The 27,026-nt window shown below is 61.9% G+C and overlaps 3 protein-coding genes across 7 annotated transcripts in view; 2 read left to right on the top strand and 1 right to left on the bottom strand.

Annotated features, from left to right (window-relative positions):
• Positions 1 to 11,728, top strand: part of DGKZ (diacylglycerol kinase zeta) — a 41,603-nt gene extending 29,875 nt beyond the window's left edge. For 3 of the 4 annotated variants that reach the window (XM_084522385.1, XM_084522384.1, XM_084522383.1), the window contains 12 exons: positions 29 to 228; positions 516 to 616; positions 752 to 831; positions 1,988 to 2,057; positions 3,745 to 3,785; positions 4,280 to 4,470; positions 4,969 to 5,000; positions 5,817 to 5,860; positions 6,184 to 6,304; positions 6,790 to 6,826; positions 7,121 to 7,220; positions 9,654 to 11,728. In XM_084522385.1, coding sequence (XP_084378511.1) covers positions 29 to 228; positions 516 to 616; positions 752 to 831; positions 1,988 to 2,057; positions 3,745 to 3,785; positions 4,280 to 4,470; positions 4,969 to 5,000; positions 5,817 to 5,860; positions 6,184 to 6,304; positions 6,790 to 6,826; positions 7,121 to 7,220; positions 9,654 to 9,770 — 1,134 coding nt within the window. In that variant the 3' untranslated portion in view covers positions 9,771 to 11,728. Of the gene's footprint in view, positions 1 to 28; positions 229 to 515; positions 617 to 751; positions 832 to 1,662; positions 1,708 to 1,987; positions 2,058 to 3,744; positions 3,786 to 4,279; positions 4,471 to 4,968; positions 5,001 to 5,816; positions 5,861 to 6,183; positions 6,305 to 6,789; positions 6,827 to 7,120; positions 7,221 to 9,653 lie in introns of all 4 variants that reach the window. The other variant, XM_084522382.1, reaches the window with a different exon arrangement.
• A 2,269-nt stretch (positions 11,729 to 13,997) lies between these two features.
• MDK (midkine) lies at positions 13,998 to 16,567 on the top strand. Of its 2 annotated transcripts, none has more exons than XM_084519509.1 (5): positions 13,998 to 14,099; positions 15,522 to 15,605; positions 15,682 to 15,843; positions 15,919 to 16,080; positions 16,205 to 16,567. In XM_084519509.1, exons 2-5 carry the CDS (start codon positions 15,527 to 15,529, stop codon positions 16,228 to 16,230), a joined length of 429 nt encoding a protein of 142 aa, XP_084375635.1. In that variant the 5' UTR covers positions 13,998 to 14,099; positions 15,522 to 15,526; the 3' UTR covers positions 16,231 to 16,567. The 2 variants fall into 2 exon arrangements, with proteins under 2 accessions (XP_084375635.1, XP_084375636.1); XM_084519510.1 differs by having other exon boundaries at positions 15,526 to 15,605.
• Positions 16,568 to 16,980: 413 nt separating this feature from the next.
• Positions 16,981 to 25,538, bottom strand: CHRM4 (cholinergic receptor muscarinic 4). The gene is made up of 3 exons (XM_084520270.1): positions 25,261 to 25,538; positions 19,679 to 19,720; positions 16,981 to 19,534 (listed from the first exon to the last, which is right to left on the bottom strand). Exons 1-3 carry the CDS (start codon positions 25,313 to 25,315, stop codon positions 18,057 to 18,059), a joined length of 1,575 nt encoding a protein of 524 aa, XP_084376396.1. The 5' UTR covers positions 25,316 to 25,538; the 3' UTR covers positions 16,981 to 18,056.
• Positions 25,539 to 27,026: the final 1,488 nt, after the last annotated feature.

A 27,026-nucleotide genomic window follows, 5' to 3' on the forward strand; every position in this document is an offset into this window, starting at 1 on the left:
CTGCTCTCACTCTGGAATTCTTTCCCAGGCTGCTCTGCAGGTGGGTGGCCATGGGGAGCGGCTGTGCCAGTGCCGGCAGGTGGTTCTCACCACGTCCAAGGCCATCCCCATGCAGGTGGACGGGGAGCCCTGCAAGCTGGCAGCTTCCTGCATCCACATCTCGCTGCGCAACCAAGCCAACATGGTGCAGAAGACCAAGCGGCGCAACTCCATGCCTCTGCTCAACGAGTAGGTTCCTCAGATGGGCCTGTCACCTCCTCTCCAAAGCAGAAGGGGTGGATGGGGATGGGGAAGGACTCATCTGTCACTCCCACGAGCATTTCGATCCTCTCAAGGAGGGGCTGGGAAGGGATCAGGCTGCAGAAGTGTGGCCGGACCCTGATGCTGGAGAAGCTGCTGGTGGCAAGCTCCCACCCCAGCCTGTGCTCTTGCTTGTATCGGAGGAGTGGGGTGGATAAGAAGAAAGTGAGCTGTCGCTTACTGACCCTTCTCTTTTCCTTCCTGACTGCATGCAGCCAGCAGCCAGTACCTGAGCGGCTGCGAATCCGGGTGAGCCGAATCAGCATGCGCGACTATGAGGCACTGCACTACGACAAGGAGAAGCTCAAGGAAGCCTGTGAGTGACCAGCTGAGTACCCAGGGGTGGGAACTGCACTCCCCAAGTCCAGCAGTGCCCACAGCTGAGCTGTGTGAGGTGCTGGGGATCAGGCACAATCTGCTCCCTGAGTTGCGTTTGTGTCCTGTTGTGCAGCCGTGCCGCTGGGGATCATCGTGGTTCCAGGAGACAGTGACCTGGAGTTGTGCCGGACCCAAATCGAGAGGCTGCAGGAGGTGAGGCTCTGCATGGGAAGTGGTTGCAGATGGATGCTGAGAATGGAGGGGCTGGGAGAAGGGATTTCTAGGCCTCTTTGATCTGCACACACCAGCACACATGCTCACAGTTTGCTTTTATCATGTGATGGAGGCAAGATCCCAAGCTGGTTGGCATATTTCTCCCTGCTCTCTAGCGACTTATTTCTCAGCATTGCTCTTCTGACCTTGTTCTCCCGGACAGAGTGTCAGTGGCCCAGAAAAATTCCGGGCCAGTGGAAGAGGCCAGTACACATCCTACAGGGACCTGTCACCTCCTGGCTGTTTGCGGGGAGACCTTTCCTCTCTCCATGTACTTGTTATACTGTGTGTTCCTTCAGCCTTCTGCAGGCTCTGTCTCCTTGCACAACTCTGCCTCTCCCTGGGTACCTGGATTAGGGTTGCTCCCCCTTCCAAATCTTTTCAGCTGCAAGTACTAACCTTAATGCTCCTGCCGCTGTGCTAGTGCATGCCCCCAACCTGCACACAGGCTACATAAACCTTGCTCCTGGTGAGCAGTGCCTTCTGAGCCCACAGCGGGGCTTCTGGTGTTGTACTGCACAATCCATTTTTCTCCCAGAAGATCTACAGGACAACCTTCCAACCCGAGCCACTCTGTGTTTTACCCCTTCTCTCTCCTCGAGCAAATCCTGTGCTCTGGCCCCGGAGCAAGGCAGGGACCTTGGCCTGGCAGGATGTAAAGCTTCTTGCCACATCTGCAGTGTGGTGACAGAGCCAACCCCTGGGGGACCAAAGAAGGGACTGGGGGCTGCCCAGACAGGCACTGTAACAGCACACCTTGCCTTTCTGCAGGATTTCCCTCCACAGCCCTCTGCTTTGCAGCGCCTGCTCTTTCAGGTGTGTATGGTTTCGCTCTGTCCCCCAGGCCCATCTTTCATGTACACCATGCTGGTCTTGTGGGCTCATCTTGTGGCATTTCTCCAGTGAGATGGCGTGTGTCAGCTCTGGTTTGTCCCATGCTGTTTCTCATCACTGTGTGCTGTGACTGTGTTCAAAGTTCCCCTTTCTGTCCAGGTCCCTGCAGCCCTCCAGTCTGCAGGGACCTCCCAGGGCAGGAGGGACACACTGGGGAGAGAACAGGGAGGCCAAGAGACATAACTCCTCTTTTTTTATGCAGGAAGGAGATGGAGCCAAACCGAAGACACTGTCATCCCAGAAGCTGTCACCAAAGTGGTGTTTCCTGGACTGTGAGTATCCTCTTCCCCTGGGAGCACTGTGCATGAATCAGGGGGGTGATGGGAGAGGCCTTTAGTGGCAAGCCAAAGAGAGCCATGTGGGATCTGGGACTCAAGGATGCTGGGGTCTTTGTAGCCAGGTTCAGTAGTTTTTGGCCCCAGGCTGTGCCTCTGGCTGCTTGCCACAAGTGAAGCAATGTGCCTGCGAGGCGAGGAGCATCTGCTGGTCTCCAGTCCCCAGAGCTGAAGGTGGCTCTGCAGTGCATGCCTGGTCTTTACAGGACCGGAGGGGCTGCTCTCCTGTGTCGTGCAGGCAGGGGGCCCCCATGCTCCAGCACGCTGGGAGCAAGACATCACCTTTTTTATCCTGGAGGTATGGGGACGAGTCTCCCTGCTTGTCTTCAGCTGCTTCTCCCTCCCATCCTGGGAAGAGCTTTCTCATTCCTCTTTGTCTTCGCTGACCTGGAGGCCAGAGCTCTCCCTGTGCACCTGGAAGCTGGCCGAGAGAAGTGACTACCAGCGATATTTCATCTCCCTGACTCGCAAGAGGAGTTTCTAGCTCCCAGTAGCAGGGCGTAGGGCAGAGCAGAGCTGCTCTCCTCCTGTGGTGTCAGAGGGCAGCGCACAGGAGCTTAGCCCCTGCTTGCAGGAGGGCTGCAGGGGGCCAGGAGGAAAGCCAAGAGCAAAAGCCAACCCCATCCCTAGAGCTGACAGCTCACAGAGATACTGCTGTGTTTCCTCTGAGATTCCAGCTCTCAGGCACATGCGTTGGGCTTCTTCATCCTGGAAGGGGACACCACGCACAGCCACGAGTTACAGCATGGGCTCGGGAAGCCTCCTGCTAGGCAGAAAGGATGTAGCTTCTGCCTTGGTGCCTTCAGCCCTGCTGGGATGGCTGCTCCCAGGTGTCGCTACCAGGACTGCTTTCCCTCCTCCAGCCAGTCTCCCAGCAGCAGGTTCTGAGCTCAGGAAAATGTGTCAGGAAAGAGGCCAGGGCCTCATTCAAGACAGCGCAGGCTCATTAAAGCGGCTGAATTACAGCAGCTTCATGGCTGTAAATCTCCAGCCAGGACAGGATAAACGGGGTTCTTTCACTCCTCTAATCTGCTCCGGCCTGTCCCCACTCCTTCTGCAGAGAGAATTCCCCAGGTCCCCAAGGGTCTCACCAGAGCAACCTCACCTGGGCAGCCACCAGCAGCCTGGTGTTCTTCCAGCCCTCAGTGCCACAATTTCCCTGTGCTGTGCAACAAGATGTGTCATGTTAATCAGAGTGTTTCCTCACCTTGTCCAAGCAGATTCTGATATGAGCACAGCCTTGAGCCTTGTCTCTTCTCTCAGCATTGCAGCTGCAATGCTGAAACACCTCAAAATCCCCAGAAAGGCCATGGTGCCAGCTAGGTATGGTTGTGCGTCCCCTCTGCCTCCTGATGTTGCCAGGAATCATTGAGGAGAGGACACTGAGCAGAGGCACATTGCGTGGGGCATGGAGATCTGTCGGGCTGCCTCTCAGGTGGAGAGAACAGCGGGTCCCAAAGGGCAGGGGGCTGCTCCTGGCTGGGGGGTGCTGTTGGCTTTGCTGCACCCTCAGTGCAGGTCACGGAGTGGCTGAACAGTTCACCAACACCCCGTGGTGGGGAGCAGCCACCCCGCTCATTCCCCACCCAGAGTCACCCCATCTGTCCCTGTCCCTGTCTTGCAGCAACCACGGCGGATCGGTTCTACAGGATAGACCGCGCGCAGGTGAGCGTGGGGAAAAACAACCTTAAACTGAGGTGGGGGAAGCCCAGGGGATGGAGACCACCGAAAGCAGCCCAGACTGCTTGAGGCTAGGGGGTTGGAAATGGAGGGGGGATGTTTAATGCCTCAGCCCAGAGCAGGTAGCAGGGTGGGAGCCACCCCCCAGAGGCTGTGTCTCACTGGTGCACGAGTTTGTCTTGGCATCACCTGTGCACTGTGCAGGCAGCTGGCAGGGGAGAGGTTGTTTTAACCCAGCCAAGTGGGGATTAGTGTCCAGGCATCATCAGGGGCGTGCTTTGGGCCAGGACAGGAGTCCTGTGAGGGTCTGAGAACCTTGAAGGGGGGCAGAGGCTTCCCAGGCGGAGCACCCAGGACTCTGAGCCATCATCACTGCCGAGTGTGTGGGTGGGACACGAGGCACGGGGCGTGAGCAGATGGGAGATGGAGCTGCATAGACGTAGGTCTTGCTTCTAAAGGGGCTGACTTGTGCGTTCCAGGAGCACCTCAACTACGTGACGGAGATCTCTCAGGATGAGCTCTATGTGCTGGACCCAGAGCTGGTGATCACCCAGACTGTGGGCACCTCTCCTGCCATGCCTGACCTCGTGGACTCATCCGCTGCACCTACTGGGCACCATTTTGCATTCCCCTCCTCTTCCTCCTCTCCACCCTGCTCTCCTGCCCCCATGTGAGTCTGGAATGGGGGAAATAGGGTGCTGGGCCTCGGGAAGGATGGGCAGCAATGGGGGAGTCATGGTTGGCTTCACAGCTTTGATCCCTGGGCTGGGTTGCAGAGGCTGCTCTCAGGAAGTGAGCAAGAATTCCCTGCTCAGTTAGACCCAGGGCTGGGATGCTGCCCTGCCATTCCTGCTCCCTGCTGGCTCGGCTGAGGGCAGTGGAGCACCACCAGGCAACTCAGCCACGGGGCTGAGCTCCAGCACCCTCCCTGTCCACGGGCATGGGTCTGGAGCTGGGGGTGGAGGTGGGAGTGGGGATGGGAGAGAATCCAGCTCGGGATAGAAGCAGATGGCGTGGGCAAAGGACAGCTAATCCTTTGGCCTGCTGCTCCTGCCTGCTGGAGGAGTGCCACAGGTGGGCATCTCCACAGCCATCCCTCCACCCGCCGTGTGCCCTTCTGGGTGCTGTGCTGCCAGGGTTAGTTATGCCTCTTCTTCTTCCCTTCCAGTGCTGAGGCCGAGCTCTGCCTCCCGCAGAAAGGTGAGTTCTTCTGTCCTTGCCACAGGCGCCGAGCAGGGCTTGAGCAGGGCTCTCAAGCTGCCGTGCCTCCTCGCGTGTCGAGCTATTTTGGGTTCCTGCCATCACTTTTTGGCCTGTCCTTCCTCTGATGTGCAGCCAGGAGCCCTGCAGCTCGTGTGCTAGGCGGGGGCGGGTGACCCCAGAGGCGGGCAGGAGAGACCTGAGGATGATTTGTGGAGCTGCCCAGGCCAGGCTGAGCTGCAGGGGAGGGCAGGAAGCGGCACGGCAGGGGGGTTAATTCCCCACCTGCGGAGCCGTGCGCCGCTGCCTGGGCCAGGGGGTGTCTCTGCCAGGCCGCTGCGGGAGCTCGGGAGGTGGGAGCACAAGGTCAGGGGCCTCGCTAAGCTGAGCAAATGGAAAGAGTTTCCTGGAGCTTGAGCAGAGCCCAGTGCCTGGAAGTGTGAGTGAGTCACTGGTGAGAGGCGTCTTGGCCGCTGGCCGACACCCAGATCTGCTCCCTGCTTCCATCGCCAGGCACCCTGCCCACGGGCACAGCCCCCTGCTCCTGTGGCACACGGCTCCCTGGGGCTGAGCTCTGGCTGCACCCCCAGATACATGGGTGCCTCTCTCCCTCACCTGGCTTGTCCCTCCCGTAGCTGAAGGTGATGGAGCTGTATAAAATCCGTGTGGTTGCTGCTCACCCTGAGAACAAGGGGTTAGCTGGAGGACCTCAGCTGCCTGCTTGGAGCCTCTGGTGTCCAGCTCTTGGCTCCCCAGTCAGATAAATAGCATTGCAGCTTTGCTTGTCTGATCCCAACCCGTCTCTCTTCTTTGCAGATGACCTTCTGATAGAAGCTGCCAAGAGCGGCGACTTCAGCAAGGTGGGTGCTTTGGCTGTGTGCCACGACACAGCCAGGGCTGGCTCCGAACATCACTGCCGACCTGCAGCAGCTCCTGTTGAGGCCCTTCCTCCAGGCAGCACCCAAGGGGGTGAAAAGCAGGCGGGCTGCTGGCAAGGAGCCCTGATCCTCAGCTGGGGAACGTGGAGGGAAGGGACTTTGCAGCGTGGCTGAGCTGGACAAAGCTCCCTGCCCGGCACCGAATACCCACACAACCTGCTGGGTACCCCAGGGACGCAGTGCCAGGGCTTGAGGGTTATGGATGAGCATGGAAACTCACCTGGAGCTCTCTGGCAATCCCGTAGTTCCAAGAGCTGCACCGGGCTGGAAAAGACCTGATGGTGCGAGACTCCTCGGGCCGGACCGTCCTGCACCACGCTGTCAAATCAGGGAGCAAGGACATCGTCAAATACATCATCGAGAACGGTGAGCTGGGGCTGCCTTGCTGTGGCCAGAGTGCTCCTGGGCACAGGATCCCATCCTTCCAGATTCATCACACCCTCCCACTGTGGCACGGGCTTTCTTTAGCCTCTGTCTGCAAGTATTGGGGTGCCCCCAGGCTGTTACCACATCCTTGCTGGGCCCAGCATGTCCCTGGGAAAAATTTCCCAGTGTCCCGCTTCTGCTTTCGGGGGAGCTGACCTGTTGTTTTTGGCAGCTCCTGCTGAAATGCAGGCTGATTTATTTTTATTTAGATATTTCTCTGTAATGAGACCACAAGCAACTCTTCTTCCCTGCTCTCAGCTGGGGTCAGATGCAGTTGCTGGCCCGAGTGTTTGGGAGCCCAGCCCCTCGCAGGCGGTGCAGATAGCAGCCCCTACAGATAGAGGCAGCGCGTGGCTGGGGAGCGGGTAGGCCCAGCTCTGCCCCGCAGCTGGGTCTCACTTGCCCTGCACTCTTTCTCTCCACAGCCCCTTCAGAAATCCTCGATGCCACAGAGGAGGAGAAGTAAGTCGTTTCCTGACCCGTTTTACCTTGTTGGCTGGACCCCCTGCACGATGACTAGAGTCACCCAGGCCCTTCTCATGCCCCGCTGTCCTCGCTGTAATCCCCAGACAAGGCTTCCAGCCTGTTCAGACCATCCCCAAGCAGCATCCCCTCCTCTGCCAGGGCTGCCCGGACAAGCATGCAGCCCGCCATGAGCTCCTTCTGCAGCCCGAGGGACATCCCTCACACGCAGTGCTTGTCCTGTCTTGTCACGTTGATGGGGAAGGTCTCACATCTCCCCCTTTTTCCCCTCAGCGGTGAGACCAGCTTGCACCAGGCTGCAGCATTACGCCAGCGCACGATCTGCCACTACATCGTGGAGGCTGGGGCGTCGCTGATGAAGACGGACCTGCAGGTGATGGCAGAGGGCTGGGAAGGGGCTTGCCGGGGGCACCGTGGCAGGAGCAGGGCCTCACGGGGCTGTCCGAGGAGGAGATCAGCAGTGTTTTGGCTGGAGTCTTTGCCAGCAGGCAGCCTGCACGTGGGAAAGGCAGAGCTGGGAGGAGAGGAGCCATTCGGGGCTCCCAGCAGCAGAGGGGTTAAATCCCTCTTCTCCCCCCCCCCCTTCTCCCATTTGCTTCTCCCTCTGTTGTTTTATTAAATTAGGAGCAAGGCGCTGGAATGTCTCATCCCTGTCTCCCCCTTCCCACCCTCTGGGGTCACAGCGAGGACAGTCTCTCTGGCGAGCTCCCTCCCAGCTGCAGGGCTCCCCCCGCGGAGCCGGGCTGGGAGCTCTCGGAGCTCCTCGGGTGAAGCAGAGAGTGTCAGCAGGCGGTCGGGGCCCTCTCCTTCACATGCCAGATTAATTGAGATGTGTCTTGGTGCCAGGGACTCGTGCCAGCCCCCGCAGAGGAGCTGCAGGAAGGGGGCTGAAGCGGTGTTTTGGTACGTGAGGCTCCTGGGGCTGGCGTGGCAGTGGAGGGGATGTGCTCATACCTGACAGGGGAGACGAGGTGCCACGTCCAAAAAATGCAGCCCATGGGGCCGCAACCAGGAGCCGGACCAGGGCTGCAAGCTCGCTGGGGCTGGTGGAGCTCGGGGGCTGCCTCAGACAATGAGCAGCCCCTTTGCCAGCTGCCCGGGGGATGCTGTACAGACAATCTCTGGCTACCGATCAGTCCTCCTGGGGGCCTGGCCCGCTGGGGGCTCGGCCGGTATCCACAGGATGAGAAGGTGCTGCCCAGCTGAGGGGAGAGCCAGCGGGAGAGGGCAGCTGGGGAGGCACGGCCCTTCTCGGTGCTTCGGGCAGGGGCGCAGGCTGAGGTATCTGCCTGATGAGCAGCCCCAGACCTGCCAGCACAGAAAGGAGCCCGGCTCAGGAATGACGCCTGCCCCAGGGCGCGGGGCTTGCGTGTGCCTGCGTGAGCACATGCCTGGCTTTGTAGCTGCCTGGGGACCCATCTGCTCCGTGGTGCTGACCTTGCGTAGCCCCCCGGGTTACAGCCTGCCTGCACAGGCAGGAGCTAGCCGCGGCAGAAAGTCCGCTGCAGGACCCTTTGTCAGACCTGCAGCGCAGCTGGGAGACAGCCTGATCCGTCCCCTGCAGCGGAGAGGGAGGCTGGCCCTTATCAGGTAGCATGCATCAGCCCGGCCCTGCAGAGGGGCCCTGCGAGCTCCAGTTTCAGGCTGTGGATCTGGGCAGGCAGTGCCGGATCAAGGCTTCTGCAGGGGGACGAGGGAGAAACTCAATTCCTCCTCCTGTTGTTTTTTTTTTTCCCCCTTTGCTAAATGACTGCTCGGATTCAGCCGATGCAGAGAGGAGGCCCCCCGAGCAGTGAAGCACAGAACAGCCCCCAGCCCCCTGCCCGAGCGCCTGCTTGCACAGGACCTTGTGGCATGCCCGTGTGTGTGTGTGTGTGTGCAAAATAGGCTCTTGCACACTTGGCAGCCAGAACAGAGCTGTCCCCGTGGTGGCTCTGTCCTTACGGCGGGGTGGGCTCGAGCTTTTTGTACCCACGCAGGGCAGAGGCTCCTTGTGCCCGGCCTTTGTTCGTGCTGAAGCAACAGAGCTGCGGGTTGTCCTGAGGGCCCCCGCGCCCCCTGCAGCCCCCCGTGCCCTGCTGTGCGCCGCGGGACGAGCTGGGCAAGCCGTGCTTCCCTCCGGGGGCCGCTTTTCAATGGCAGCGGCAGTGTGCCAGGTTTCTGTGGCCTTTCTCAGCAGAGGGTTTGTTCAGCACCGCAGAGCCCAGGCGCTTAACGAGAAGGAGCGAGGAGCAGGGGGAGGGAGGGGGAGAGGAGACGTAGCGGCGAGCTGTTAACAGATTTGCTTTTTATGGAGTGCGGGAGTTCATTAGTGGACACAGTCCAGATGGCTGCAATAAGCTGGTGAAATGTGAGCCTCCTCCGGGAGCGGGAGCGCTGGTGAGGCTGCGAGAGGGAAGGGGGGTTGGTATTCCCGGGCATTCCCCAGACATACCCCTCATTCCTCACCCTCTCCTGCCTGCCTGCGCAGTGCCGGGGAAGAGCAGGTCACGGGGAGCAGCCTTTGTCTCCTCTGCGGGGCTGGTGGAGGTGGGACTGGTCCTGGTCCTGTCCCGCACGTAGGGCGCGTGGCCCTTTTTGGGATGGCTTCCAGCCCCGCGGCTCAGCTGGGCTCCTCGGGAGCTCGCTTTTGCCCTGTAGCAGGCACACGGGCAGTGGGTGCTGCCTGCCTCAGGGCTTGGCTGTGGGGCTGCAGGGCCCATCCAGAGCCCCCTTTTTAACGGGGGAACCTCAGGGTGCCAGGAGGGCTCACAAGACTGCCTTTAGGCCGTGCTCCTTGTGCTGACGTGTTGCCTCCCCCCTGCAGGGAGACACGCCCAAGCACAGGGCAGAGAAAGCCAATGACCCTGACCTGGCTGCCTACCTCGAGAACCGACAGCACTACCAGATGATCCAGCGGGAGGACCAGGAGACAGCTGTGTAGTGCTCAGCGTGCCTTAGCCCAAGCCAGCTCGGGCAGGACGAGAAGAGGACGGCACCTGGCAGAGCTGTGAGTCTGGCCCAGCCCTCCCTGGGTGTCAGCCTCGGAGGAGGAGATGGAGACAGCAGAGCTCTGCTCCAGGCTGGGCTGGGACTCTGTTTGAGGACAGTGGGTATTTGGGACTTGAAGCCCGGCTCTTTGTGTGTCCCCCTTTGCCTCTCATCCACCACGTTCCCCGCTCTGGATGGGCTCCTTCCCAAACCCCACTGGGGCCGGCAGGGATGGAGCCGCCCGTCACCTTTGCACAGGGGAACGCTGCCAGTGCCCCCGGCAGGTCCTCAGCTGTGACCCAGGTGGGATGTCCCTGCTCAGCCCTCTCCCTGCCGGCAGTGCCCCCCATTAGCCGCTTCACTCGGTTCACGGCCCCTACCTCCTCTCCTCCCCAGCAGCCACGGGAGGTGCAGGCAGGCAGCAGCGTTGCCTGCACAGGGGCTGTGAGCCTAAAACCTTGCCCCGAGGGAAGCTCTGCGACTTGTGGCCTCTGAGTCCTCGTCCCTCCTGCTGCTTTGGGACTGCCCCAGCTCTCTGTGGCAGGAGGAAGGTCCCTGGCATTAGGGGACGTGCACCCACTCACCCCTTCCTCAGGGCTCCTGGGACTAGCACAGCTGGAAGCCTGGCAGCCGCTGCCCTCCTGGGTGCCTTTGGTGCTGGGGTCTGTGCTGCTCTCAGGGATTCCCCCCGCGCCCCCAGCCTGTGGGTGTGCATCCTCTGAGCATGACTTCTGCCAGCCCCGCAAACGGGACCCAGGACTTCGCAGGGAAAACCTGGGAGGCTGCCCTGCCCAGACACAAGCTCCCTGGGCAGGCGGCCAGCCTACCTCCAGGGTTTTAGCAGAACGAGGGGTTTGGATGCGTAGGAAGCATCGGGGACCCCGGCCCTGAGTCCCGCATGTGCTGGGCTGGCATTTTGGGTACCACCTGCCATGGGGCACGAGGCACCGTCTGCCCTGCAGCAGCTGTGAGCCCAGGGGTAGCAGAGCAGCCCCTGCAGCAGCTTTTGCAGCAGCAGCAGCAGTCTCTGGGATGCAGAGGTGGCAGCAGGGGAGGAGAGCAGGCAGCTGAGTGCGTTGTGGATCTGCTTGGTGTGTTCAGTCAGGTGCAGGTTGCTGCTGGCAGGTTGAGTACCAGGAGAGGAGGCTGGGGCAGCCCCACCGTGCGCTCACACCCAGCTGTGGCTGCTGCACGGTGCCGGCTGACACCCTCTGCATCCCCCCACAGCACCAATACCAAAAAGAAAGAACGTGTCACGATACCACAGAGAACCACAATGCTGTTCAGGCTTCAGGTTGGGGGGCAGAGTTACCCTCGAGTATGGGGGGAAGCTGGGCCAGGGCAGTGCGTGAGGCTGGTGTTGGGGTTCAGCAGCAGAATCAGCAGTCAATATCCTTGTCCTGACCGTGATGCTCCAGCAGTGCCAGGAGTTCCCACCAGTGCTGCTCGCTGGCTGCAGACGGACAAGGCACTGTCATCTTCTCAAAGGTGCAAGCTGCTGCCTCCCAGCCTGGTCTGGGGGCATTTACAGCCCCAGCTTCCCCCTTCCTCCCCAGTTTTGTATGTCCCTTTAGTTTTTGTACAGGTAGTTCAGAGACACACTGTCCCCCTCCCCGCCGGGCCCCTGCGCGCGTGAGCCGAGTTGCTGTGCAATTCCACGTCTGGCTGGTTTCTTAGGCAGAGGCGGAGGGGGTGTTTGTAGCCCTGCCCACGGAGGGCAGGGGATCTGTGCAATACCTGGTTCTGTGTTTCCCAGATGCTGTCGTAGGACTGTATTTTTGTAACTCTGTAAGGGTGCCGGCTCTAGCAGGCCCAGGGCCTGGCATGAGCCTGCGCTCCTGTTGCTTTTCAACTTTGACTGTTTGGATGTTGTTGTTTCTTGCCATTGAAATAAAGAGTTGGATGTTTTAATTCCTCCCTCCTTTAATTGCTGCTGCAGTGGGGATGACGTGGGTGACAGCTGGCACTGAGTGAGGTCTGACCCCAGGTCTTCTGTCCCACATCCCATCGCTATTCAGCATCGCGTGGAACAGGGAGAAGACCCACCAAGTGATGCAGGAGAGCTGAGAAGTGTGCCAGGAGCTGCCAGCTCCTGCCCCTGCCCTGCTCACGCTGCTCTGGGCCCCCGGGAGGCAGCAGTCCCATGATCACGCCTTGCCCTTTAGCAGCTGCACAGCTCTTGATGGGTTACAGCAGCAGCATCCCACCTCCAGCACCTCCTGCAGGGCCCTTCTTTGTGGCAAGCTGTCCCCCTGCTCCACGGGGGACGAGTCTGCCTTCCCGTCCATCCCCAGCCTCGCAGGGGGGCTCCTGCTTCCAGCGCCGGGCACTGGGGCAGCATTGCGAGGTTGGGGATTAGCCGCAGCAGGAGGACTGCTATCTGGTTACAAAAGGAGGGGATTAGGAAGGCTTCTGCCTCCAGCCCAGCCGCTGACGCGTCGGGATGCCTGTGGCCAACACCATCCCTCCCGCAGAGCTCCCTTCGCAGAGGGGAGGTAATCGAGCCCGCCGGGCCCAGCGAGGGAGCTGGAGGCAGGCGCGGGCTGCGGGCCCATACCTTCAAGTCAGCTTCACAAGGCAGCCTGGCCGCCTGCCTGGCACCACCACGGCCCCTTCTCCGTCCCCACCACATCGTCCCTGCCCCACAAAGCCCCCCTCCCTCTGGCTGCAGCCCGGGAGCTGCCAGAGGGACCCGCGGGTGCCAGGCCCTGCCCGGGGCCCAGCCGCGCGCGGTGCCGGCCTGCTGGCGCTCAGCCCGCGTCTCCGCAGCGAGGGCTGCCAGTAACCATGGCAATGGGTTTTCCAGCCGCCCCGGTGTCGGGTTTATGGTGGGGGAGAGGAGCAGTTCCCGGTGTGGGCAGCACGCATGGGGTGTGTGTGAGCGCCCACGGGGACCCTGCCAGCCCGGAGTGAGGGCTGTGTAAATCGCCGCCTGTGCCGGCGGTGCTCTCGCCTCACCCACGTCCCAGCGAGGAGCTTTCCCCTCACACGTAGCCACGTCCCCGCGCTGGCACCGCTGCAGCGTGCAGTCACGGTGCCCCAAGGAGCAGGCTTTTTGTGCTGGGGGTGGAAAACGTGCCGCCAGCACGCTGCGAGTTGCCTTGTGATGGTGTTAAGGGGGTAAAAAGCCCTAGAAAAGTGGTGGGGAAATGCACCTGGGTTTGTCACGCTCACTTTCCTTCCCTTCCCTCCTTCCCTTGGTATGAGGCCCCTTTCTGCAAGCGCTGCCTTCTGCTTCTGATTTGAGCCGCAGGAGCCGCTTCCCCTGCATCCCGCAGAAAGGGCCCGGCAGGGACCGAGCGCGGCCCCATCTGAAAACGGGGGGGACTTTGCCCAGAGCTGCGCCCTACCTTGGGCAGCACCACGCTGGGGGCTCCAAGGGGCTCTTTGGCTCCTGTCCAGGGCAGGCTGAAGGCAACCAGCGGTGCTCACCCTGCTGCCAGCTCTTCCCAGCTCGAAGTGGCTCTGGTTTGCTCATCGCAGCCCCGTAACCCATCCCGGTGTGTGTGCCCCACTGATCCCACAGCAGCCCCGGGGGCTCTGCCAGCCCTCCTGCCCCTGCAGCTCCCAGCAACCAGCCCGCAGCGTGCAAGTTGAGTGTGGCACTCTTGGAAAGTGAGAGAAAAAGCTCATGGGAAGCAGTGCCCTGCTCTCAGCAGCCTTCCTGCTGGCTCCGGGGGGGGGGAAATAGCCTGGCTCCCCATCACAGCCCCGTTCTCCTGATGGGTAACGTGAGGGGAGCCTCAGCTCAGCCCCTACCCCTGCTCTCCCATGGGGACAGAGATGGTGGCGGGTCCGTCCGTGGGTGGCAGAAGTCACCAGGAGAGGGAAGGAGGCACAAGGTGGGGACATGGGGCTGTCCCTTTGCCCCATCGAGCCTCGGGGTTGTAGGGGCATCACCAAAGGGGGCTCGGAGCCCCAGAGCGAGCAGCACCAGCTCGCCCCCCGTCCAGCCACCCTACAGCGCCCGGCCAGAGGAACAAGCGACAAGGGACATGGGGACCCCCTCCCCATTTGGGGGCTCGGAGCCGCCCCCTCGGGGCTGAGCATCCCCCTCCAGCCCCCTCCACCCCGGGGGCCGCCCCCTTTTGTGCCTGGCCGTGCCCGGGGGTTAGAGGCAGGGGGGGGGGGGGACACACAGGGGAGGAGCCTGCCAAAATTTGGGGCCGAGCCCACCTTTCTCTGCCGGCCGAGCCCGACGTCAGGGGCCGCTGTGCAGCGCTGCGCGGCGGCTCCGCACGCGGCCGCCACACAAAGGCAGCGGCGCCGCTCCGCGCCCCAGGTGAGTGCGGCCCCGACGGGGTGCCCCGGCCCCCCAAACCCCATCCCCATCCCCCGGGGGGCGGGAGAAGGGGGGTTATGGGGTGAGGGAGCAGCTGCGGGGGTCTCGGAGCAAGAGGGGAGGCGTGGGGGGTGCTGGATCTTAGCCCCCCGCGCACACGCTTGGGGAGGGGACGGGGGTGCCCGAGGGTGGGGAAGGGGCGTGGGGGGCGCTGGGTGCTCCCTTCGGCTGGAGGGGGTCGGGGGGATGGGGGATGAAAACCCCCCTTGTCCCCAGAGTGCCCGGTCCTGGTGCTGTGGGGACAGAGGGGTCCTGTCCCCTGTGCCCACCCCCCCGCTGCCCAGCCGAGGAGGAGCTCGGCCCCGGTGCTGGGGAGCCTCTCCCAGCATCGCCGGGGGTTTTGGGCTCTGGTTTAGGGTCAGGGCACCCGGAGCAGGGAGGGGAAGCGGGGACAGCCCTTGGGTGAGCAGCGGGCAGGGGGAAGGAGGGGAAAGCGGGCGGAAAGCTGCCCTGCCTTTTATCCATGATCGCTTGAGGATGAGGGTCCCTGCGCACCCTGCATGGGGTCCCCACGCCTTGGGGACCCAGGGGCGCCCATGGCTGAGGAGGGGGCTGAGCAGGGACGGTGCCAGAGAGCGCAGACACCAAGGGAAGTGCTCTGTGGCGGAGGGAAGAAGTTACAGAGCACCAAACACCGAGCATCGGGCGACGCCGTGCATCGTGCGGGTGCCAGCGCCGCCCCAGGGGACCCTGCAGCAAGCGGGGCAGGAGCAGCTCAGCCCCAGCCCTGCCCTCCGAAATCAGGCTTGTGGGCTGAGCCCTCGTCCCCTCTGAAGGCAGCAGGGCCGTGCTGGGCAGGACGGTTCCCAGCCTTCATCCAGCCGGGCTGTGTAATCCCCCCTGACAGCTCCATTCAGAGCGAAGCCAGCGGCGGGCGCACGGAGGCGAGGGCGCTGGAGCCTGCCTAACGCGGGCGCCGCTCTCCAGCAGGCATTGATCCCCCAGCCCACGGTGCTGCTGCCAGGAAGGGCTCGCCCTGCCGTTGTGCACACACACACACACACACACACACACACTCATGCACACGCCTGGTGCACATGCCTGGTGCATGGGCGATGTGCTGAGGGCTGTAGAGCCAGCAGTGGGCGCAGCGCTCCTGCTAAATCGCTCCGGCGAGCTCGCACACTGCGTGCACTTGTGTGTGAGATCTGCTGGCTCAGCTCCCCGGCCCCCCCATGGCAGGGGGCTGCTTTTGCTGGGATTGTTTCTCCCATCCCCGGATTCCTTGGGAGCCGGGCTAAGGCACCATGGCAGCCACAGGCTCTGGCCCCGGCGTTCCTTGGTGCTGGATGAGAGCCGCTGAGCACTGTGGGGCCGTGTGGCACGGGGTCCCCACCGTCCCCCCCATCCCTCCTTCCCCAGGCAGGATGCAGCCCCGGGGCCTCCTCCTCCTCCTGGCGCTGCTGCTGCTGGCTGTCACCACCGAGGCCGGCAAAGCCAAGAAAGGTGAGGGGGAGCCTGGGGGGATGCAGGGGGGTCCGGGGCACGCTCCCACCACTCCCACCCGCTCCCTGTCTTGCAGACAAGGTGAAGAAGGATGGCTCCGAGTGCCAGGACTGGCGCTGGGGGCCCTGCGTCCCCAACAGCAAGGACTGCGGCTTGGGCTACCGCGAGGGGACCTGTGGGGATGAGAGCAAGAAGCTCAAGTGCAAGATCCCCTGCAACTGGAAGAAGAAATTCGGAGGTGCGGGGGCGGCCGGGGGGTGGCTGGGGGCTGCGCTGGGTGCTGCACGTCCGTAACACCTCTTGCCTCTCGCAGCCGACTGCAAGTACAAGTTTGAGAGCTGGGGAGGGTGCAGCGCGCAGACGGGCATGAAAACTCGCTCGGGCATCCTGAAGAAAGCCCTGTACAACGCCCAGTGCGAGGAGATCGTCTACGTGAGCAAGCCCTGTGCCTCCAAGATGAAATCCAAGTCCAAAGGTGAGTCCTCAGCCTCCCACCCGCCCCCGGGCAGTGGCTCTTGGGGCTGGGGGGGCTGTTTTGGGGCAGCAGGGGTCTGCCAGCGGCCGTGCTAACGCCTGTCTCCCATGGTCATCGGCTGCAGCAAAGAAGGGCAAGGGGAAGGACTAGAGCGGGACGCCGGCGTCCTCGTCGGCCCCTGGACATGTGCACCTCTCCCCACTGCAGCGAGCCATGCTCCAGCCTTCCTCCTCCTCCTCCTCCTCCTCCCTCTCCTCTCCCCACCACCTCCCCTTTCACGGAGATGCCTTGTTTAACCGCTACTCTAGTCAAGAGCAGGCGTGCCCACCTCGGGAAGGTGCCACCAGCCTGGTGGCCACCGTGTCCCCTCTGCACGTCACCTCGACTTGCGCCGTGCCAGCACCAGCACCAGCACCAGGTGGGCACTCTTGTGTCTTTTGGAAAATGGGGTTCGGTTTCTTTTCCAATAAAAATCTTTTTAAAAAAATCCATGAATCAGAATCGCCTCTCATCCCTGTGGGGACCCCAGAAGAAGGGAAACCAGCCCTGCAGCCACCACATCCATCCTCCACTCGGGGTGAGGCTGCAAACACCTCCGGAGGGGCCAGCACCAGCATGGGGCACCCCCCAGGACCAGCAAGCAGAGAAGTCACTGGGTGGCTGGGGACAGTGGCCTGGGTGCCACACACACGTGCCCTGTGCCAGCACCCCATCTCAACAGCACTTTGGGCTGCCTGCCACCCCTCTCCCCTGCTCCCACCCATGCTCTTTCTGTGACAAAAGCAAACGTGGCCACAGGGAGGTCCCCAGGGACCATCGTCTGCTCTCACCATCCCCACGGGGCGCTGGGGACAGCAACCAGGTGACGCCACATGGACTCCTCAACCGATGGCCTTTGGTTTCTGGTCCGAGGTCTTTATTTGCTGGGGGGGGGCAGCCGTCGTTGTCACACTTCTCAGAACACCCCAAACCAACCCGCTGGGCACTGTAGTGACACGCTATGTCGGTTATCCTAAAGGCAGTGAGGGGGTCCCCACCCAGCCGGGGCAGCCCATCTCCAGGTCGCACGGCGTCGCCCTGGGGACAGGACAGACGCACGGACACGGCCGTGCCCCCACATTTCGGCAGCGCCCCGGCCTTGGGAGAAGCGGGGCATTGGCACGATGGGGTTTGGGCTGGGACGGGGCTGGCGGGACCCCGCATGCTGAGGACTCCGCGACGGCAGCGGCCGTGGGGTTACATCCATGTACAAAGCTCAGCGGCCACCTCCTCCGTCCTCCCTGGGGTGCACGCGGGCCACCACCAGTGGGACAGGTGCCCCACACCTTCCCCACACGTCCCTGGGTCGTGCCCCACGCTTTCCCCACAGGTCCCTGGGTCAGGATGTGAGATTGGGGGGGAGGAGGGGAGCTCGGCACAGCTGCTACGGCACAACCTTGACCTCCTCAGGAGAGGGCCTGGATGGGCCAGAAGGGCTTTCTGTCAGCACACGCAAGCCAGCCTGGTCCGAAGCGGCTGGCAAGTTTGGCCCCCTGTTTCTTTTTGTCTCGGGCAATAAATGGTCTACAAGCCTATCGAAAGCATCTGGCGTTGGGCCGCCTGCGTGCAAACAAGCTCTGAGGCCTGGGAGGTGGTCGGAAGAGGCACCCAGTCTGATGACAAGCACTGATGCCCTTCGGCCAACATTTCAAGGGCTGGGAGGGCTCCTGGCAACCACCCCTCCTGGTCTCATCTCACCTCCAGCTCTCTCTCTGGCTCCCCCAGCGAGTCCCTGGGCCCGGGGTGACTGGAGGAGCTGCAGCCCAGCAGTGCCGTGGGCCTTCGTCAGCGTTGAAGGGCATCACCTGCAAGCACTTCACAGTCTGCACTTCTGTGAGTGGGGAGCAGAGGACCCCCCACCTCTGTCTCCCCTCGGGGCAAAGGAGACAAAGGGGAGGCCCGCCGTAACTTGGCTGAAGGGGTCCCTGAGTGCCAGCTTATCTGGCCGTGCCAATGTTCCTGTACTGGCACATGAGGAGATGCTTGAAGGTTTTCTTGAAGGTGGCGTTGCAGAGGGCGTAGCAGGCCGGGTTGATGGTGCTGTTGACGTAGCAGAGCCAGTAGCCGATGGACCACACTGTTTCGGGAACGCAGGTCTGGCAGAAGGTGTTAATGAGGACCATGACGTTGTATGGAGTCCAGGTGAGTATGAAGGCCAGCAGGATGGCAAATATGGTCCGGGTGACCTTCTTCTCCCGGGCTGCCATCTGGCGCTTCTTCCGCACCTGGCTCCTGGCGATGCTGGCAAACTTCCTGGCGACGTTGGCCGGGCGGCTGTTGGACAGGGAGTTGTGCTCAGAGGCACCTCCCTTGGCCGGGACGATCTCGATGGCGGTGACGCACTCGGTCCCCGTCTGCTTGGTGACGATCTTGATCTTGGACCACTTGGAAGTTGGGTTCACCCGGGGGTGGGACGGGCTCTGCCCTTGCCCCGCTGGCAAGATTTCCGCTGTGGTCTTGTCTTTTGTGGTCTGGGTCATGCTGACCGTGCTGGACTCGTTGGAGGTCTCCTTCTCCTCCTGGTGGCCAGTGGCCTCTGTCTGTGCCGAGGGCTGGTCGTCCACCTTCCCATTCCTCACCTCCTCCTTCACCTCCACTGCCCTCTTGGGGGAGTTGTTGTTATTCTGTTTGATCAGGGGGGCCTTGAAAAAGCTGAGGGACTTGCCTTTCCTCTCTTTCCTGCTTTCAGGCTTGTGCCTCCTCACCCTGCTCCTGCTGGCCAGGGAGATGTGGATGTACAGCACCGTCATGATGACCACGGGCAGGTAGAAAGCAGCGATGGCTGTGCCGAAGGTCACTGCCGGGTTGGAGAGGAACTGGATGTAGCATTCCCCCTCGGGGACTGTCCTCTTGCCCACAATGAACTGCCAGAACAAGATGGCAGGGGCCCAGAGAATGAAGGACAATATCCACGCAGCCGCAATCATTAGCCCTGCCATCTTGGTGGTCCTCCTGGCCGGGTACGTCAGGGGCTTGGTGACACAGAAGTAGCGGTCAAAGCTGATGATGAGTAAGTTCATGACCGAGGCGTTGCTCACCACGTAGTCCAGGGCCAGCCACAGGTCGCACACCACGGCCCCCAGCGGCCAGTAGCCTTTGATGATGTAGACCGTGTAGAGGTTCATGGAGAAGACCCCGATGATGAGGTCCGCGCAGGCCAGGCTGAAGAGGAAGTAGTTGTTGACGGTCTGGAGCTGGCGGTTCACCTTGATGGACAGCATCACCAGGATGTTGCCCACCACGGTGACGAGGCTGAGCGAGCCGGTGACCGTGGCGATGAAGACCATCTCCACCGTCTTGTAGTTGGTGGGAGGCTGGATGGCCACCTCGGAGCGGTTGCTGAGGGTGACGTTGTCGTAGGTCAGGTTGGCCATCTTCGCCTGCCAGGGCTGCGCAGAGAGGTTGTGCATGGGGTCTGCAAGGGGAGCGGGGACAGAAAGGGAGAACGTTATCACACCTGCGGGTCCGTGTGTCCATCCTGGGGGGCTGTGAACCCCCGGGGAGGGCTGCCCACCGGCAGGACACCCCACAAAGCCACACCACAACCCGCGGTGCTCACCTGTGTCTCTGGCAGCAAGCAGCTCCTTCTGGAAGAGGAAATCTGAGACACAGAAAACAGCAAGTTACACTTGGTTTCAACCCCGAGACGTCCATACATGTCCTACAGCGCGCCGGCCTGGCCTGCCTTCCCCAAAAGCTGTGTCTGATTTTGGAGCAGGCGGGGAAAGGGCTGCCATCCGGGGGTAATTTGTCTTGGCTGGGTTCACAGCCTGGCCCTGGTGGGTGTGGGAGATGATGGGCAGAAAGACTGCCTCCATCCAAACCACAGTGCGTGTGGATAATCCTCCAGGGGAATGGCTGAGAGGAGCGTGGCCCTTAAGAAAATCAATGGACCAAAATTGGTACAAAGGGGGAATTTCGTGGAGGGGGGAAGAGAAGCAAAGGGGCTGGGCAGAGCTTCCCATCCGACCTGCCTCTCACACACCACCCAGCCCCAAAACTCGCTTTAGGAAAACCCTCCAGAGCTGAAAGAAAGGAAAGGAGGAACATGTTTGTTTTTCTAATGAAGCCTCGCTTATTATTACACCGTGCTTCCAGAGCAAATATTCTTCTTTGCCTCCTGTATCTCTCAGAAAGCAGCGATACTTTCTGTGATGATTTTTGCTGAGCCTTGGCCCTGGGGCTGCTGGGGGCAAGGCCAAGAGGAGGTGGCCACCACAGGCCCGATGGAGGCCAGCAGCAGCCCAAGCTGGTGTGTGGCTGGCAAAGTTTGCCCCTTGCAGCCAGCGGTGGAGGCAGCACTGGCTCCCAGCACCCCGGGTGTCCTGGAGCTGATTTTGCCAATAATGCACGGTTATCCTTGCTGGCTGCTCGTGTAGACCAAGGGCTGTCAAAATAGAGCAGCACTGGCTTTGCCCCACCATGCACTTGTCCCAGGTGTGCAAATGGATCCAAAATATGTAAGTAAGACAAGTGCAGCTCATCCCACCACACCACACGGGCAGCACGACTCACAGGGCATTAGGGAGAGGGCTGCAGAGGCCCCGCTGAAATGTCCTTGGATGCCACCCAGAGGTCAGGTTGAAAATTTCTGGATTGAAAAAAGAGGAAACCGGATCCTCGGGATGAAGGACCAACCAGTGTTTTGAAAATGAATATTGGCTGTTTTCTGCCATGCCCCGATCTATCGGGCAGCTTTTCTTTCCCCTCCTGCTGCTCTCTGCACCCCACCACCTCTCCACAGCCAGGCCGTGCATCGTGCCCACAGCTCAGCCACCGTGGTGGCACTGGGGACAGAGGTCGTGCTTTGTGTTTGCCACCCTCTCAGTGTCACCTTGCCTTGCTTTGCCTGGTGGCACAAGGTCCCCTTCCCCAGCAGCAGCTCCAGCCCTCCCAGGCGGGTTTCCCTCCCCGAGGAGCAGCCCCGCTGCTGCCCCCATGGGATGGGGACACCCTTGGGTAGGATGGAGGGAGCACGATAGAAAAGGATGCCTTCGGGCTGTCCTCTTCCATGCCCAGCTCTCTCCTCCTGCACCTCCAGCAGCGTGTTCCTCCCCTCCTCACAGTCCTCCTGGTCCCCATCCCCTCCACACACCACAGCCGGAGAGGAGATGCAGCCCTGGCAAAGCCCAGAGGACATCCCGTGGGGTTTCCTGGGGCTGATGCCCACAGGGCCCACAGCCCCAGATACTGGCTGGTTTCTGTCCCTGCACACACTGTCCCTTGGCCACAGCGCTCAGCAGAGGTGCCCCCGGCCCCGCTTTCACCAGCTGCAGCATCCTCAGCCGCCTGCTCCCTCCCTGGGGCTGCCTGCAGTGAATTTCGCAGCTTTCTCCTCTCCGTGGAGCCACTAAAAAGTATGTCCTCGAGGCAGGGAAGCGTGTTCCCTCCCCACACAGCGGGGCTGAAGGGATGAGGTGCATCCAAGGCTGCAGGTGGGGTTGGGGCAACCCGCCTTGGGGCGGCCAGGTTTGGCGTGCCATTAACGCTGATGCCATGAACCTAAAGGCTGACGACCCAAAGGACCCAGAGGTTAAAAATGCCACAGGGTTAGGCCCAACGTGACCAGCTGGGGCTGTGATGTGGGGCTCAGCCCTCAGCAAAAGGGAGAAGGGAGAGGGGAGGGGTAGGGGATGCTGAATGGCTACCTCTGCTCACTGGGGTGGCAGTTTGTGGTGCTAATTGCGTTATCTAATAGCTTCTAATGAGTTTCTGAGTCACGGCAGCAGCTTACATCCAGCAAGGGGCTGTTCTGGTTGGCAGATTCACACCTCTGGAGTGCGTGGAAGTCCTGGGAGCCCGCCGCAGGCACCCCAGGGATGCAGCGAGATGTGTGGGGAGCGGGTAAAGGAGGGGTCCTACTGCTGGGGGGTTCCTCGGGGGGCTCTGCCTGGCTGCTCCACACCTGGGGAGCGATGGAGGCGATGAAACAAGTGGGAAAGCAGCCAGGAGCAGAGGGGCCGGCGGGATGTGCTCCTCTGGGACTGCCAGGCTCCTTTTGCCCCTGCATGGTGAGGCTGGGGGAGCACCAAAGTCCCCAAAAATGTCAGTCTGGCAGCAAGCGGGCCTGCCAGAGGACTCGCACAGAGGTCGGGATGCTCTTGGGTCTCTGCGGAGCCCAGGACAGAGCTGAGCTTCTGGCGCCTGCTGCATTAATGCTGCCTGCCTCAGAGAGATGCTCACGCTCTTCTGTAGCCCTGGGCTGGAGCTTCAGCAGGACTCAGCTGCTCGGAGGCGGCGCAGCAGAAATAACCCTGGATAACACAGTAGAAAAGGGCAGGGGAGAGGGGATGGAGGGAGAGGGCTGGAGGGTGGCTGCAACAAGTGGCTGCCCGGATAAGAGGCTTACAGGAGAGACAGGGACCAGGGGGAGAGGGAGCAGCGAGGACAGCTTGGGACCGAAAACAAGGCAACTGCGGGGGAGCAGGGATCCCAGCTGCCCTGTGCTGACCCCATAAGGCATCCATCCCATCCCGTCCCATCCCATCCCAGCAGTCGGATGATCCTGCTGCCCCGCCAAGGAGGTGCTGGGAGGGTTTGGGATCCAGGCGCCGAGCTGCCGCTCGAGATTTGCCCTGTGACCCGGCCACGGGACATTGTGTTTGCACAAAATGATGTTTTCGGCCCTTGGTGTTGCACAACCAAAACTTTTGAGTTTCCCACAGGCCAATCGGCCCCGCGCTGCTGGACCCAAACCAACTTGCCATTAACCCTTAACGCTGCGGGTGGCAGCCGGCTCCCACCCAGCCCATCGCAAAGCACCTCAGCAATTTTTGTGCCTGTCCCCGAGCCCAGTACCCCTCTCCTCACAGTGCCCGAAGCTTGGTGCCACCCAGTGCCACCACGGCCTGGCTTGGGCAGGGCAAATGCCTGCTGCTGTGGTGCCTTGCAAGCTGCGAGGAGCTGTAAAACACGTTAAGAATATAGTGGTAATCGAGGGGCTGCTTCTCCAGCTGGGTCTCCTGCATCTGGCTGCTGCACCACTGGCAGGGGCTGCGGCAGAGCCCGCTCAGCGTGGCATCGGGGCAGCCTGCCACGCTTCCAGCACCCTGCCTTTAATGGCCAGGCTCCCCGCTGCCGCTCCTCCCCTCCAGCTGACCCGGGATGGGGCTCCTCTGCCAGGCTCTCGAAGCCGAGCAAACAGCCGCCGCTCGGCTCCCTGCATCCCTCCCGGCCCCTCTGAGTCACGGGAGCAGCACGGGGCCGCCGCGGCTCCGCTCGGGCTTTGGTGTGCCTCCAGACCGTGTGCCGGCTTGAAGAGGCCTCGGTGTGGCTCAGGGCTGAGCATCCCCACCGCTGGTCCTGGCACGGCTGTGGGGTTAACACAGGCTGAGCAGCGGGGATGAAGAGGGGAGGGAGGTGGATGGGAATGGCTCGGTTCAGACTTCCACTGCCTCGCTGCCCCGGTGCCCACCTTGCGGCTTCCTGAGCTGGCGTTAGAGCCAGCCCAGGGAGGATGCTGAAATGCAAAGCAAATCTCCCCCCTCGGATCACCAGAGAAGAGGGGCATATCCCCGTGCCAAACCCAGCAGCGACCAGCCAAGGACAGAGCCTGCTTCTCTGGTAAATGCCCCGCTGAGTGCCAAGGGGCAGTTTGTGCACGTGAAGGGCTGGCTGTGTGTGCACGCACGTGGAACGACGAGCTGTTTGTGCAGCGAGCAGCAGCCCCTTGCGAACAGCCTCCATTTCCCTCTCCTCCTGCTGCTGCTCTCCCCGCTGCCGCCGGCTGTGCCCACCGGCCCCGCTGCGGCCACGTCCCAGCACATCGGGGGAAGAGGGGCTCCAAAGCCAAGGTGTGCTGGGCACCTCTCTCACCACATCCATCCCTGCTTCTGGCTGTGTTTTGCTGGGGAGACGTCTGTCACGTTCGTTACAAGAAAAAAAAAAACAACGACAACAACAAGCACGACCATGACAGGAGCTGGTATCAATAGGCTCCTCTTGGGGATAGTTTAAAGAGAAAAGCCATACTTCTTCTGCAAACTCAGAGTAATTGCATCGCAGCATTAATTAATCATTGCAGTTCATTTCTCTTTGATGAAAGAAACCAGACTGACCTGCGGTGACGGGCATGCCCCTCACGTGGGGGAACAAACCGCGTTTGCTGGACGCCTTCCTGCATCTGCAGCCCACCCTGCCCGCCCGCCTCCAGCCCGGCCAAGTGAGCACCAGGGACGTGTCCCTAATTTTTAGCCCGTCCGTGAGGGTGAAGCCAGCCGCTCAGCTCTCCTGGGAGCATGTCCTGGGGTGCGTAACGGGACCTAGCCCGGGCTATGGGCGCTCTGAGCACACGAGGCCAGGCGTTAGGAAGCAGGCAGTGCCCCGAGGTGGTGACAGCTCCACACGTCCCGCTGCTACCTGTGCTTTCAGCACGAGCACTGCCACCGGGGATGTTTCACCGGAGGCCTGGGCCCTGGCTCGCTGGCATCTTGTGTGTTTTGCTATGGCCAGGCTCAAGGAGCCGGGTGCCAGCCCCTGCTCACCCTGCCAGCAGCGCGGGGGAACCCGGCCGCCTTCTGAGGTCACCCCGGGTGCCCGGGGCGAAGCAGGGCTCCTCCATGCGCTGACACCCACAGCCCAGCTCCTCAGGACGAGGCAGGACGGCTCTTTCCCAGCTGGGGAAGTGCCCCTCCAGCCCCTCCAACAACAGTGTCTGCAAGGACCAGACGGCAAACGCGGTCGTGGCACAGTCGGAGGGGCTTAAAGAGGGAGAGAGAGGAGAAGCCGGCGCTGCTTCGGTTTGAAGGAGTGCCAAGAACCGGCCCCCTGGTCTGAAGCCAAAGCCACGATTTTGGCAAGGAGAAGGGTGGGGCTGCGCGACCCCCGCCAGCCGGGATGTCAGCGGGATGGGGACAGGGGGCAGCCCAGGATGGGGAGGAAGGGGGCGAGCGCTGCCCCTGGCTGCTGTGGGACGGGACGGGACGGGACAAGGGGGACGGGACGGGATGGGACAGCCAGCGGGGTGTCCAGAAGGGGCAGGGGGCTGCGTGGCCGAGGAAAGCTGTCAGAGAGCCCCCCCGACCCCCTCCCCGTGCGCGCCATGCCCGGGGGTGCGCGCCTCGGGAGCACGCCCCCCTGCACCCCCCCACCTCCTCGGGGTGCCCCCCGGTCCGGGGGTGCCCCCTGCCCCCCGCCACTCACCGGGCAGCCCCCAGGGCTCTCCGCCGCCCGCCGCCGAGCGGTTGTCAGCGGCCATCCCGCAGCGCCGAGCTCGCCGCCGCCCCGTCGGGGGCTCCGGTGCTCATGGCCCCGGCCGGCTCCTCCCGGCTCCCGGCTGCCGGCGGCGCCGTGCGGAGGGCGGGGAGGGGCGTGGGGAAGAGGAGGAGGAGGAGGAGGAGGAGGATGAGGAGGAGGAGGAGGGGGAGGACCCGGCTCTGCCGGCTCGGCCCGGTGCCCCCCCCAGCTCCCCAGCATCACCCCCACGTCGGGGGGAGGCTTGGAGCAACGAGGGGAGGGGGCGACCGCGGCGTCACGGTGCCGCGGCCAATCCCCTCGCTGCTGCCTCCCTCCCAGAATAAAATAAAATCTAAAAAAATCTGCTGCCCCCCCCCACCTTCCCCCTTTTTTTACCCTCCCCACCCTCCGGCGCCGCCCCGGCAGCACCACGGACAGCGCCCGAGGCTCGCCCCGCACGGAGCCCCCCGGGGGCTCACAGCCGAAGCCCCCCCAGCTCCTGCCCCGGCCCCTCTCACGGCTCCTGCCCCCCGAGAGCGGCCTCTCAGGGCTGTGCCCCCCTCCCGGGCCGGAGATGTGCCCCTCCGCTGGGTTTTGGCCTCTCCAAGCCAAATGCCGAGCCCCAAATGGTGTAAGGAGAACGGCCGCGCCCCGGGAGGACTCATCCGAGCGAGGAGATGTCTGCCTGGAAGACAATCTGATGGCACCGGGGCTGGGTGGTTTGATTGGGCTCTTGTTTGAAACCGCAGCTCCCCTCGGGTAGACAAAAGGCTGTAATGAACAGCGAGGAGCCTTCCTCCAAAGCTGATCAGTCGTGGAGATGAAAACGTGTAGCCAAATTAAGAACAAAACTTTTCAACTTCTAGCTCTTCTCCCAGCGCTATTCCCTCTCACTGGGCAGAAGTGGAGCCTCTGAAGGCCCAGGCTCACGTTCTGGTTAGAAATCGTGGTTGCATCTCTCTGCTCGAAACACTCGCACATCCCTGCCTCATCCCTTTATTTCCATCCTCTGGTTTTGGACGGCTTCTCTGTTTTTTTTCTTGGCCATGCCCCGAGCTTCGCTCTGCCTGACAGCCCATCAGCAATCCCCGCTCTCCCACCACCAGTTGGTGAGCCTCCACCGGGCTCTGCCTCAAACCGTGCCCTCAGCCCAAGCCACATCTGCCTAGAGGCAGGCAAAATCCCTTCTCTCCCCCCGTACAGATGCTCTCAGACACACAGCCTTGCTCCCTGTCCTTCCACAGAGGCTCTCCCTTGCCCCGCACGGATCCTCTCATGCTCCCGGCTGCCTCCTGCAGCGCAGCGCGAGCCCAGCCCCTGCCCTCCAGCAGCCACGCTCCCGTGAACCCGGCAGACCCATCCTGACATCTTCAATATTCATAAAAGTCAACCCCAGTCTAAGGAAAACGTGGCTGCTGATGAAAGTATTTACATTGCAAATGGCTTTTAATAACCCTCCGGTAGTCGGCTCGCTGATAAATGCTAATCTGCCTATCAGCCCCTAAGAAAATATAATAATAATAATAAAATAAAAATTAAAAAAGAACCCGAAATGGAGAGGCAGAGAGCTGGGCAGCAGGCAGTGACAGTGAGGGGGGCTCAGCCCCAGGTGCCCCTGACCAGCTGTGGACTCCTGCTCCTTCTGCAGGTGCCGGATCAGACAATATCTCCACGTTACGTGCCATCTCACACAATTTTAGCCCTCTAACACCGGGCACAGCCACTTGCTTGAG

The sequence above is a fragment of the Aythya ferina genome (assembly GCF_964211825.1).
Source record: "Aythya ferina genome assembly, chromosome: 5".
Taxonomy (NCBI): domain Eukaryota; kingdom Metazoa; phylum Chordata; class Aves; order Anseriformes; family Anatidae; genus Aythya; species Aythya ferina.

Excerpts from the sequence above, each read along its gene's own strand:
- CHRM4 (XM_084520270.1), bottom strand. The coding sequence starts at position 25,315 with ATGGCCGCTGACAACCGCTCGGCGGCGGGCGGCGGAGAGCCCTGGGGG. Across the intron at positions 19,721-25,260 it reads AGAGCCCTGGGGGCTGCCCG|ATTTCCTCTTCCAGAAGGAG; the intron begins GTGAGTGGCGGG and ends TCTGTGTCTCAG. Across the intron at positions 19,535-19,678 it reads GCTTGCTGCCAGAGACACAG|ACCCCATGCACAACCTCTCT; the intron begins GTGAGCACCGCG and ends CTCCCCTTGCAG.
- MDK (XM_084519509.1), top strand. The coding sequence starts at position 15,527 with ATGCAGCCCCGGGGCCTCCTCCTCCTCCTGGCGCTGCTGCTGCTGGCT. Across the intron at positions 15,606-15,681 it reads GGCCGGCAAAGCCAAGAAAG|ACAAGGTGAAGAAGGATGGC; the intron begins GTGAGGGGGAGC and ends CCTGTCTTGCAG. Across the intron at positions 15,844-15,918 it reads CTGGAAGAAGAAATTCGGAG|CCGACTGCAAGTACAAGTTT; the intron begins GTGCGGGGGCGG and ends TGCCTCTCGCAG.